This window comes from Argopecten irradians, chromosome 15 (assembly GCF_041381155.1).
Source record: "Argopecten irradians isolate NY chromosome 15, Ai_NY, whole genome shotgun sequence".
NCBI classification, from domain to species: Eukaryota; Metazoa; Mollusca; class Bivalvia; order Pectinida; family Pectinidae; genus Argopecten; species Argopecten irradians.
Window position 1 is genome coordinate 19,388,319 of NC_091148.1, and position 14,173 is coordinate 19,402,491.

General features: G+C 33.9%; 3 protein-coding genes across 3 annotated transcripts in view; 2 read left to right on the plus strand and 1 right to left on the minus strand.

The window, feature by feature from the left end:
• LOC138309810 (uncharacterized) overlaps positions 1 to 14,173 on the minus strand; it is a 60,854-nt gene that overhangs the window by 7,841 nt on the left and 38,840 nt on the right. The window lies entirely within an intron of this gene.
• Positions 21 to 4,060, plus strand: LOC138309811 (galactoside 2-alpha-L-fucosyltransferase SEC1-like). The gene is made up of 2 exons (XM_069251033.1): positions 21 to 1,052; positions 2,412 to 4,060. The coding sequence occupies exons 1-2, from the start codon at positions 1,016 to 1,018 to the stop codon at positions 3,374 to 3,376; spliced, it is 1,002 nt and encodes a 333-aa protein (XP_069107134.1). The 5' UTR covers positions 21 to 1,015; the 3' UTR covers positions 3,377 to 4,060.
• Positions 5,415 to 13,761, plus strand: LOC138309146 (galactoside alpha-(1,2)-fucosyltransferase 1-like). Its single transcript, XM_069250299.1, has 3 exons — positions 5,415 to 5,679; positions 10,582 to 10,641; positions 12,263 to 13,761. The coding sequence occupies exons 2-3, from the start codon at positions 10,620 to 10,622 to the stop codon at positions 13,234 to 13,236; spliced, it is 996 nt and encodes a 331-aa protein (XP_069106400.1). The 5' UTR covers positions 5,415 to 5,679; positions 10,582 to 10,619; the 3' UTR covers positions 13,237 to 13,761.

Below are 14,173 nucleotides of genomic sequence, written 5' to 3' on the forward strand. Positions count from 1 at the left end.
CATTTTATTTCGTCTACAAAATACATTTTATTTCGAAATAGCTACCTGATACAAACCTGGACTTTAGTTTTAGAACACAAAATTTAAATACGATTCAGTTGTTCTGATAATACATTACAAATTATTAACACTCGTCTATGGAAAAACATTCATTTTCTTGGTATATATTTGCATAATGATGAAATTCTGAATTCCATGTTCAATTCGATACAAAAGATAGAATACTACTACCGCGGTATTTTAACGTTTTTGATACATTTAATGAGTGTAAGATTCTATTTATCACCTAAATTATATTAATAGAAATATAAGTGAAACTTTAAATTTCGTCTCTACATAAAACAGTAGATATCTGACTAGGATGTGTCTTTTCCGTCCACGGAGACAATCATGCGACATCATATATAGATTATGACGTAAAATATATATGCGTTATTACACATGTGTCTTAATATATCAATGTGCTCAAATAATATCACAATAAAATTATGTCACAACACTGTTGGCATGCTGTTTAGTCGTTACTGTAAACAAACTGTCTACAAGATTTCGCGATTTCCACCTTAAAACAAGTTCGCGAAGATGAACATTCGCGAAATTAAAATTTGAATAAAATCCCGATTTATATAAAGTTTTAGATGCTATTTCGGGGGCTATATTGTAGGTATCAGTAAAATACGTAAGGCCATCGCGTGTATGTCCCAATTAGGAAACAGCGAAATGTTTACCCCTCGATTTTAAAGTGCTGTAGAGTAAGCTGTTATCTTCTTACTAAACTTTTTTTTACGTTTATCGGTACATAAGATATACGCATTCCTTATACTCTAACAAAGTCGTTGTTACCATATTCCTGCATTTCAACTTAGGTAACTGTATCAACAGACTCATCCACATATCTTAAGCTCCACGGTCGAGCTACAGAGATACAAGGATATAGGGGCTCCGTGTTTTGCTCATCACTTTGAGGACATAAATACATCTTTATCGGGCCGACTTCGGATTAAAATAAGACGGAATGAAGAGGTGTCATTCATTCAGATTTCTACGGAAAGGTAAAGTTAAAACGGTCAAATTAACGCAAGAGTAAGAAACAAGGTCTTCTGATAATTTAGGCGAATTTCATGTCAAACTTTTTTTCCAGGTCAAATTGACTTGAAAGTATATTTGCCTGTGTAGGAAGCCATTGCGTACACCTTACTTTGACCCATCCACACGTATGATTAACGCGACGGTAATTATAAAATGAAAAACTAAGAGGTCATCCGGTAAATTATTTTCTTTATTATTATTATTTTTTTTTTTTTACATATTTTTAAGTTACATTGAATTTCAAATATTAAAACTATTCCGCATTTGCATGTAACAGAGTTGCTTCCCTTACGGGAAGGTATCCATTATGACGTCATTATTTTGTTAGCGAATCTCATGCTATTTTTTTCTAAAAAGAATGACGTTACACTCGTAAACACATGACGTCACAATCAATACCTACCTGAAAGGGCAGATAACTCTGTTATATGCAAATATAAAAAAAATATGTGACATGCCGATTATATAGAAAATGTAATGTTTATAAAACATCCTACAACTTCGTGATAACCTGTACAGATATATTGGTTATTGTTCACATCATATAGATAATATCTCAACAAATAAATACTTTAAACCAACTTATTGATTTATGAGTTTGATTTCGTGTGCGATTTAATAAGAGCGCAGCTCTCTGCGCGGCCGAAGGCCGCGTAGAGCGAAGCTCTACTAACCATAACACGTGTGTGAGTATACAGATTCCAATATATTCCAGTACCCCTTGGACTTTGAAATTGTGTCCCGCGGGAAAAGTCTCGCGCCTCCATGTAGGCAGCCATGTTTTAATTCTCGTCATCAGCACGACGAGATTTGAAATTTCTGTACTAGACTAAATGTGTTATCAGTATACGCTTTAAAATTACTGTAAGTAGTTTTAATTTACACATATACAAGAACAACGCAATAAATGTACTGGTCCAATGTTCTCAAGCGCACGGCACCGTCAGCAGTGACGTCACAAAACCTGACGCCAAAGATGACGGTACAGATTCGCGCGTATTTTTGATAGCATGGCATGTGGCCAAGTTTTCTGCATTTGATAAAAACAAGATTGAAGTATATTGAACTATTCCATTTGGATTGTTTTGAATTCTTTCTAGCTATCGATAGTATCTGCATGTCAGTGAAATATTTTATTTTTAATCTCGTAGAAAAATATAGACAATATAAAGTTATAATGTTATAATCTTTTACATGTAGCTGCGCTCTTCTGAGACTTTGCCTTAAATTCATATTATTTTGTATTTTCAAAAAGCGACAAAATTAATCACCACAAAAAAGTTTCAGTACAGTTGTATACATATTTATTTTTATGGTTGCAGATGTCGTCTACATTTTTCTAGGAGTCAGTGTTGGATTAAATATGTTTCTTCTATGGCAGCGCACCCCAACCGGAACCGGAAATAAAAATGAACATCTAATTAAAGACGAGGACGAACATGTCCGGAAGTTTTATATATTTCCTTTTTTGCAAGGTGGTCTCGGGAACTTGATGTTTCAGTACGCCTCTGTATATGGAATAGCTAAATCAAATGGTGTTGAGATAGGACTCTATTCTGACAATGAACTTTATAAAATATTTGAGTTGATTCCTCCTACAGTTAAAGAACGACGGGTTTATTTTAAAGCTCATCGTTTTATTGGTAGTAACAAAGAATGTGCATACGATGCAAGAAATATTGACATTCCTAAACAGAAAGATGTTGTCCACTTGTCTTTTCTACAGTCTTGGAAGTACTTTGCAGATGTTGAACATGATATACGAAAACAATATGTGTTTAGAAAAGAAATCAGAGATGCGGCGGATGATCTGATAAAAAAACAAATAAATAAATATCGGACTTTTGTGAATCACAAACTGACCATTGTGGGAGTTCACGTCCGTAGGGGTGATTATTTGGACAAAGATAAACAACGTTTTGGTTACCGTATCGCAGATGCAGATTATTTTCACAGAACTATGAGTTTCTTTCGGTCGAAATATGGACATGTATTATTTATGATTTTTACAAATCCGGAGGATGACGACATGACTTGGTGTAAGTCAAACTTGAGCGGAAATGACGTAGTGTTTATGTTTGGAAATCCTCGTGGGGTGGATTTGTGTATTTTGAGTCGATGCGATCACGTGATCACAAGCGTGGGGACATTTGGTTGGTGGGCTGCGTTCCTTAACAATGGAACAAAAACCTATTTTCGTGACTTTGTGAAACCCGGATCTGACTACGAACAATGTTTTAAAGATAACGGTTACGATTATTTCTATCCAGGATGGCTTGGGTTCTAAATGGCTGTTTTATTCATTGTATATATATGACATAGTGCGATATACAATTTTGTAGTAATATGATGAATATCACGCTACCATCAAGTGTCACATAGAATAATATATGTTGTGTTCGCTTTAAGTAACGCCCTTCCCCTTTTCTGGAGAAGAATTGAAGTTGTATAAACGCCCCATCCCATGGATTTAACAATGTTTTACAACATGTAAAGCCTCTAACTTCAACATCGTATCCGATATTAAATGAACTTGCGAGTCTTTTACAGGGGTATCATGACACAATGTTGCGTCTTAAAGGATAAAAGACATATCATACTTACTTTAACACATTAATGTACCATGAGTACGGAAAGATTTAAGAGATAATTGACTGTTCTCGTCAAAACGTATATTTTTGTTCATCTATACGCGCCTCCTTTGTTATTTAATAAGCGCCACTGGCGCTAATTACGGCGAAAACGGTGAGTCCCAAAATGTCACTTTATTGGTACTTATCAATAAAAAAACTCTGTTTTAGTTGAAACATGATTAATATAGCATAAGCAAAAGATAGAAATGCACAACATAAGAGAAAAAAAAACTAATAATTTTAACACAAATTGATATATATAGGATCTTACATGAGTGTTCATTCCATATCAGATCTTATGAAACGAGTCTAGGAAGTTTTTAAAAACTTCGAGACAATCTCATTAAGGATTAACTTGAAGATATAACACAAAAATCTGAGTGTACTCTAAAAACCGCGAAGCGGTTTATGATGAGAGTACACTCAGATTTTTGTGTTATATCTCCATAACATAAAAAATATATTCAAATTAATCCTTATAATTCAATTTACTAAAGATAATCTCTTCAACATTTAAAATTCGAGACAATCTCATATGAAATAAACACATATTTAAGTTACTTTTATCATATATCTACAAATACCTACATAACACAGAATTTTACGAGACCGCCAATTTGTCTCGTCGTCCTCGTAATCCTGATGTCACGTCACTTTTCCTGACGTCATTTTATTGTTTCTGTCTCACGTCACAATGGATTTCCAGCCATTAAGAATCGCTCATGGTCATATTACACTAGTGACATATGCAAAAATATCACATGGGCGAAATCACTTGATATCAGTCGGATTATGTGATAAAAATATATATCATTAACGATAACGTCATATACATGTACAATGGACAAGTAATTGTTTGGATTTAAATGTCTTCGCAAAACTGATACTATAGTAACAGAATGTCCAGGTCGTTTAGCACCAAAAATTATACTGAAAAACATTAATTGGGACAGCATAAAAATTATTGATAAACCATGCTAGTTGTAATAAAAGAAAAAGAAAACAGAAATATACCATGCTAGGCCGACTGAGATATTTCGAATATTACGAACAATAAACGAAGATAAAAAATACGTCAGTGTAATCAAGTATAAGATACTCATATAAAGTAGAATTGTTTTTCACAAGCATGACTTAATTGTTTATCGATTTTTATTTAAAATGAAGTAAAATGAGAATCTATGAAAGAAAAATTGGTTGATTTTTCATGCAAATAATGGACACATTTCATGCACAGAAGGAAAATCCACGTGATGCATTGAGGTTAAAGTTCAATAGGCTAAAGGATAGTTTTATCGTTATCGCACTGATAACAAACCACTCCACGACCTTACGAGTACAACCATGTCTGGCCCTACTTGTTGATATCGCACCTGAACGTTTGCCTTCTTGGCTAATCAGGAATGCTGCTTATCTGGATTGGACACAGCCTAACCCAAACCTCTAAGCATATTGTACATAATTGTAATGACTTCTATATAGGGGAGCCTTAATAATAAATATGAATTATAAGGAAAGGAAGTTCGTGCACTAAACGTTATCCAATTTATAGCGAAATATAGACATTGAATTCTTCCGGATGTCATTCAGGGCAATGAAATGTATTCTATAAATATATCTTTCAATGGCGTCAGCTCTAAATGCCCTTTCATTGTGCTGATAATACCTGTGAATAAATCAATTTTATCTACCTTAACAATATATTATATACCACTGATCAAGCGTAAAACATGAATGCATGACAATGAAACATACGCGACAAACGTAATCTTCTTAAAGCGCGCGCGTGTTGTTGACACGACAAAGGTCGAAGGTCAAGGGTGCTATATAGACCTGATATGATGTCATTGCAGCCAGCCGTGCTTGCATTGTGTGTCGCCATATTGTACGGACCTATAATATATGTATTACGAGCGATAACACAAGGAGGTTTAAAGCAAAGATTTTTTTAATGAAGGTAAGTTTTTTGAATGTATTGTTATTGTCTATAAATATAAATGTTTGTTAAGGTGAAAGATATATGTTATGAAGTCTACCACTTAAAATCAGAGTATATCTAATAATACTAATATACTAGCGAACATATTTATATATGTTTATACATAATGTGATTCAGTTTATGGGACAATATTCATAGATAAAAGTATATAGATTCATCTAGATAGCGTTTAGTAGTAAATACAAATTCGTGCTATTCGGTAGATATGGGTCCACGTTGTCTGTGTATGTATAACATTATCCCTACAAATTAACACACAAAACATAAAACGAACAAAGGAAGCCTAAATATTACCTCTTGAAGGCATAAAACGTATCTAATCAGTATGATATTAAATATGAGGATGTGTTTTGACCAGCCATCAGATAAATTGTGATTTCTACTGGCCCATTGTATTCGTCAAATATTTCCTATGGGCACGGGCTACATACACATTGAACGTCATATATATATAGATAGATAGATGTTCCTGAACAGGTCACTTATGGTTATCATCTTATCAAACTCGCTATATTTAATTTTCCAATTTTGAAAATACCCGAGCTTTAACGAATGTCCTATAAAAAGTTGAACAATGACTAAGGAGATTGTAGATCATTATTATAAATCACAGTCACTGATTTGTGACCGCAGTGTATATCGTACAATTATGATATGGGGACGGAAATAACGGCGTTGTAGGTAAACATAAAGGATATTTTGACTTCAAACATATTTCATTGTCTTAATAAATACAAAGAGATCAGGCACAATTTAGAACAACTTACGAAGCCTTCTTCAATCATCATAATTAGTTACAGGTTACAGTTACAATTTAACAGATAGAGTACATCATAAGAAGAATTTAGATATACAATATATCATATTGTTTTATTACCTTCAAAATCTTCTGCTGGGATTTATAGATGATTGTACAAAGCCAAATTTTCATATCCATAAATTAATAAGTTTAAACTCACTTCTATATTAAGGTCGTTTAAAGCGCAGTTCTGATATTCAAAAAAGAAATGGTTAGCATTTTCGCAAATGTTGCCACAGTTCATACCAATAAAGTCTGGTGCCAAACTTACACGGAAAGGGCCATCTTTGGGAGAACTACACTGATGTCTTTATTTAGTATGCATAATAATAAATTTTCATTCCCCATAATTAAAGTAACATGGTTGGTTAGTAGAAGTAGGTTTGGAAAAGCTAGTTTAAAGGAAGAAAAGATAGGGATTTAAGATTATCATAAACGATAGTCTACCGTCATTGATTTGTTTGTTATAGTTTATCCTTGTGAAACCTGCATAGTTATGAAATAAACAACATGACCTTAATTAAGCGACTATTTACGATAAACGTGTTAGTGAATCTATTTCGACGATGCCGGTAGGTATTGATTGTTACGTCATTATTTGGTGAGCTTAATTCACGTCGTTTTCTCTGAAAAGTATTACATTACGCTTACAAACACATGACGTCACAATCAATACCTACCGGTAAGGACAGATAATATGCAAATTCGGAAAGGTGAAACACAAAGACATAAAAATATTTGTACTACTTACAGTACTTTATTTACACATATTAACATTTTTCAACTGTCTTGATGTTTCCTTGTTCCAGGTATATTATTGAAATGAGGCGACCCTAATAATCTTAGGTTACCCTGACCCTTTTACCGTATGTATAAAACAATTGACACAACTAAGGATACAACAACATTTCAACAAGTAGTTGTTAAGTGGCATGTAGTTCATAGCCTATGAATGGATAAGTGGAAAAACCTAAATATATATACAAATTGTGTCAGATGAAGATTAGAATTCATAAGTGTATATCTGTGACCTCTTACTTCACCGATCGTAAAACCCTGTTTCCACTACTATCAGTCGAAAGTTAAGTTTTTTTTGTGTTTTTTTTCCAATGATTTTTAAAACATAAAAAATGATATTTAGACATAACAACAACAATCACAGACACATTCATACAAAGCTATCTTTTTCAAATTCTTTTATACTGAAGGATAACAAATACTTCAAAATAAATAAAGGGAAGAAAAGAGAGAGATACATTGAGGTAGGGATTGGGAGATAAGAGAGGAAGGGAGATGGTGCAAAAGAGCAGGGTGATTACTTTGCCATATACAGTATTAAAAGGTCTCAATATTGAGAATTAATCAAAGCTCAAAACAGAGATACACCAATATCTGGCAGATGTAAAACAAATCAGGATAGATTCATGTAATAATATAAGTTTATAATAGTGTCTTTTTAGTATACATTATCTTTCTGATATAGCAATTTATTACACATATATGTATATCATTAAGTTACCGGAGTGATGACTTTGCACCTTCGGGATTAATACCTTACAAAGGACATACAGAAAATACCATCAGCTCAATAATATAATAAAAACAATTATGTGTGTAAAATGTCATGCGCAGAATTCGCGAGCAAATTAAACATGTAAAGAAAAAAATGAAAGGAGCAAAATGATAATTCCTGAGATACATTTCTGATTCATACAGAGAATAAATTAATTTGTTCTAGGTACATGTATTGACATATCGTGAAGTCAATTGTGCATTTAATCAACCAACTTTCAGCAATAGCATATATCAACCGTGTATAGTTACCATGGCATTTACATAAGTATTGGTCGATTTGTTTGCATAGTGGTAAGTATTTACAGTAAGGATATTTAAAGGCAACGTTCTGCGTATGTATCGTGCAGACAGCTAGACAGAATAAGCCACCATATCTTTTGTTGACTCTGTGTCTACGTGAGAGGAAGGTACTCTAGCTGAAACGTATAGGAATGAAGTTGTCAATGAAACATTGTAGAATTGGCAATTTGAAATCCATAAATGTTTGTCTGGTTAGTGGTCATTGTACAGAGGTGATCGCTCAGGCAGCTTTTACAGTAACTTTATTTAAAAAAGGAGATATAGGATGTTCAAAATAACCTTTGATATGTCTTCATGACATCGACATAGCAAGAAAAGTCCCTTCTGCCCTTTTAATTTAAAGATACTCCACCGCAGAAAGAGCATAAATGATATTCATCATTTGAACAATAATTGGTGTTCAATTGTGAATATATATGTCTAATTAACACAAAAAAATATACAATGATTTATTTCGCCTTTGCTGCATACACAATCAGTGCTTCATTCCATATAGGATAAAACGCCATGGAATGTTTTCGGGATGCAAGAAATCATTTTTCATATTTTTAACTTTAAGTCAAATTAAAAGCTCAAACTTTTATCAGTGGTGGTAACGGTGTAAAGTAAAGTAACTTTTGTAACTTAAGAAAATACTTAATCGTCTGCTTCTGTTTTTGATGGTGAAAAAATACCATTTGTCAGCGGTGGAGCATCTTTAAAGGAAAAAAAAAGAAGTGAAGAATTGCTTGAGAGATATTTGATGTTGTACGTATGACAAGTATGTCATTCACGTAAAGTAGAGTACCGCTTTACTTGTAGTTTCTACTCACTCTTGAATCACCTGTACTTTATCACCAGAGCCACCCGATGTACTCGCTTTACTCATCCTATGTCCATTTGGCCATTTGACCACTATGCGCCCATAACCACGTTGGTATACAGACCCTCTCCACAATCTATACGGGTCTCTGTTTCCAACAATCTGGCCTCCTGAATCTAATTTCTGCTCTAAATTCTGCCAAAATTCCTCCATTATCATCTCTCTTGCAGTTAAGATCCATACGGGTCAAATGTATTGGTGTCTAGGGACGCTGCCTAAAACGTCATGTCCGGTTGTCATCCTATAGAGACAGCAGAACCAAATTATTTCCCATAGACGACAATGATAACGTTTCCAGCTGTCCAGGTTAAATGAAGTTTTTTAAGTCTGGTCGTCTATCACTAATTTGAAGAAGGTCATATCACATAAGATTTACCATCTTGCTAAACTTTTAGGTGGGAGTGCTATCTTGTGTTGAATTTCGCACCAAAATTTGACCAAATGTTTTTAAAAAAATTCAATAATGATTACTTCCACCTATCAGAAACACACTTGACAGAATTTTAAAATTTCTTGCCACATTTTACATCTCCATGTATTGCCCAACACCGCAAACTAAACATTTGATACTAATACGCCCTAAATATCCAATCAGCAGACTTCGAAACATTTACCCCTTATGAATTTTGTGCCCTAAAGGAGATTTCAAGGAATCAATTTTAATTTAATTCTGCGGTCTCTATAAAGACCCTCTGCTTACCATGATCACTTCATTTGGTTTAAAATGGTCATTTTAAACACAATTTGTCGTTTGTATTAGGTCCATCTTGCTATATCTTAATATCGCATGGTCTATTTGATACTATCAACCATCTTACTCTAGTGTGTGACTTATTTTTACTTATTCACCAACCGATATTTCGTGAAAAGTCAATCGCCACGATACAAGTACAAAAAGACCGTCTTACTTGTAAAATCAAATCATGAATTTTGGATACGAAACTGGGAAAAAACGTCGCCGCGAAGAGGGGCTATTTTAGAGTACATGTACATAGAATGTATATTCTGTATTTGCATATTAATACAGAGTTATCTACCCTTGCGGGTAGGTGTCGATTGTTACGTCACGTGTTTGCGAGCGTAACGTCACACATTACGGAGTAAACGACGTGAATTGAGCTCACAAAATAATGACGTAACAATCGATACCTACTCGCAAGGGAGCTAACTCTGTAATATGCAAAGACGGAATACCTGACTATATCAAGGTAAAATGATCAAGTATAATTTGGAAACAATTGATGTCAAAAGTATTACATTAAAACTGTTAACGAATAAGTTAGCTTACACTAACTTAAGTATTACTTGTATTGATTTTTCTCAGGGTTCTGAAAGGAAAACGGAGCATGAAAGACAAGAAACATGAATACCCGGCGCTTCAGTGGTATGTATTTTCACAGAAATGACTTTTAAAGTGAATACTCAGGCAAAGAAAACCAGTCTAAATTCGTTCATTGGTCTTCCAAAAGCCCTTACATATCAAAACGACGGTCAAGTTCTGCTTACGTTGTCCAGTTTTAACAATTTAAAGAATGGAAAAGCCTCGTTTATTTAGCATAGTTCTAGAAATAAATTTGCCTAACTCTTTGAAGGCGAAGCTGCGTAGAAATGTAGCCAGGGACATAGCCAGCCGTTAGGACATTTTAGGATTTCCATAGTTCTCTGCATGCAGACCGATTTTGAAGCGGAATTTTATTATTCTATTTCATCAGAAATTATACTCGATATATGAACACCATTTACCGACTCATGTATAAGCAAATGTTTCTTTGTTGTGTTTTTATGTTTTTGTTTATTGTATTATTTGCCGTAGTCCAAGGTATTGTATTTTAGTAAGTAGAACAATGCGTTATTCATAGATAGGTTTTGAGTAATCCGCATACACAAAAATATATTGATTTGAAAAGGACTCAATATTGCGTGGAACTGATAGATGACAGTATACAGTTGTGGACTGGGGTTCAGGACAAGAAATGATTTGTTGGACCCGAAGACAAACTTTGTCAAAATTTGTGTGAGTGTTCAACATATCATCTGTTGCCCGAAAACCCAGTCGATAACTATTGTTTTATACCCCATTGTGACGTCACTCCGGTCCAACAGCACATTTTAACAATCAATTTTAGTAGTTCTTTGGACCGCTCGACGAAAAAGTTCATTTATTGACATTTTTTCAATAGCTTTTATTTAGAAACTATAACGAAAAATTAAATATCATACTCATTGATTCACAACATCTTAATTAAATATATAGTAGAAGTTTCAACCTCAAATAAAGATATATGGCGTTGCAAATTGGTGATTTAAAAGGTCGAAGAGACCTAGTTATGAATTTCTATATTTAGCTACAGGTTTTGTTTTTATTTACACGTAAAAGTGTTCTCTTCATAAGATCATGTGGCCTTTACAAATTAAGGCAATTTGAGTTATAATGCATTCAATGAGGTAAAGTGTCCTAAATTAGTGACTTCTGCAGATATGTCTTCATCTAAACATATATAAATGTCGACACTTTTACAATGCACACATTTTGTGTTGTTACTTTTAGACATCAGATAATTTTGTACGTGCCTTTGAATTGTAATTTACAAATTGTATCTCACCTTACGACTTTTAATAGATAACAGAAGAAAATATGTATTTTTTTATATTTTATTTTGCTGAGGTGTCACATATAACTTTATAAGTTTATTGTTAAATTCATTATCTATTTTTTTTCCATCTTGATAGTGTTATTAAAAATAATTATTAGAAATAAAGGTCCTTAACTTGTATATGAGATATGGCGTTTCTTGAAAATATGTCAAAGCATCTCTAATGTGCATATTAATAATGAGCGTTGGTAAAATGAAAATAGTTGAAAATCAGAGCATATCTAATATAGCATAATAACCTTTGTGGTTTTCAATAGCTAACTATAAAATACACAGCATATTACAATTTTTGGCCAATTACGACAAACCTAACTTGGCCTTTGTCTAATTCATGTTGCATTTCCATTGCAGATTTTATACTACCAGCCTTCGTCTGTAGTCTCATACTTAACGTGATATGCCTGATCGGGAACTTTCGGAATTTTCCGGAAAACTTGCCTGGAGGCATCGTTCCGCAACCACAAGGCCATAGTTACCTATGCCCGTTCTTCAGGGGTGGACTTGGGAACCTCATGTTCATGTACTCTTCCATTTATGGAATGGCCAAGGAGAAGGGGATGGGGATGGGGGTGTATATCAACATGGAATTATATAGGCTTTTTAATATTACAGAGCAACCGATCACTGACAAAAGTATCTGTGACAAAGCCATTGAAATATACGAGTATAGACCATGCGCTTATAATGTAGAAACGACAGGGTTTACATCATCGAAGAACATACGACATAAGTCGTACCTGCAGTCCTGGCAGTACTTCGCTACTGTGGAGGAGGATATACGAGCACAGTTTGTATTTAAAGACTATATCGCAATGAAGGCGAGAGATGTTTTACGTCAGGCAGTTTCTAGTTATTACCCAAAATCCGCTTCTTGGCAAAACGAGGCTAAACATTTAACTATCATCGGTGTTCATATACGAAGAGGCGACTATTTAAAGAAAGATAAAATACAGTACGGGTATCAAGTCGCCTCATCTGGATATGTAGCAAAAGCCATGCAATACTTTAGGGATAAATATAACGAAACTTTATTTCTAATTTTTACTAATCCGAATCCAACGGATATCAAGTGGTGTAAAGAATCTATAAACGGAAGTGACGTAATACACATGACAGCAAACGCACGTGAGATCGACATGAGTGCTATATCCCAGTGTAATCACACAGTGATGACAGTTGGTTCCTTTGGATGGTGGGCCAGCTGGTTGAATAAAGGCGAAACAGTGTACTATAAAGATGTAGCAAGACCTAAAAGTTCCCTAAAGGGCGATTTTAGTGACGATATGATGGATTACTTTTACCCAGGTTGGATCGGAATGGATTAGGTAGTGAAGTTACATCCTAGCTGGAATATACGTATTACATATCACAGTGGAATCGACAGTCTGGAAATCCAACAATCCAATGAAACATTAGGAACGCATTTTATCATTTATCGTAGCAAACGAGATTCGACGGTTAGTAAAATTCGCAATCCGGAATTAGGGACGCTGTTGTTCGGATCAACGAGGATTTATTGTAGATTAAGCATTAAGGTTAACTTGTTGAATATCACTGATTATGGAAATCTGCACCATTGTTGATTAAGCATGGATCGTGGAGGACAATATTTAACTTTTAATCTTAAAAGATAAGGCGATGTTCAAGAGCAACCTTTACGTCAAGAGTGCTAATATTTCAAAACTGTCCGGGTTAAATATAATTCAATATGGTTGCAAATAGGTTATCAAGGATTCGTCATGTCGTGTCATAGCCATAGCAATGGAAAAAACTATTATCAGTGTTTTTATCAACCACGCTGGTGATTCATTTGACGTTCATATCTACCTTTATTAAACGATTTAATGACATTTTTGTTTACATTGTTTTATATGCACATGTTGTTGATAAAATAGTTAATAATAAAGCGTTGAAATCAATATTTTTATCTGACCTTCCTGATAACTTTAAAGATGCTCCATCGCTGATGATATATTTTCACTATCCAAAATAGGAGCAGATGCTTTAGGATTATTTTTTTCAATTACAGAAGTTACATCGTTTACAACTTTACACCAATACCAATATTGAAAAGTTAGAGATTCTTATTTTACTTCAAGTAAAAAATATAAAAAAATGATCAATTGCATCCCGAACAAATTCGTGGCACTATATTCTATATGGAATGAAGTACTGATTGCTCATGCACCAAAGACAAAATAAATTATTGTATATTATGTTTTGTGTTAATTAGATATATACATACATGATTAAATACCAATT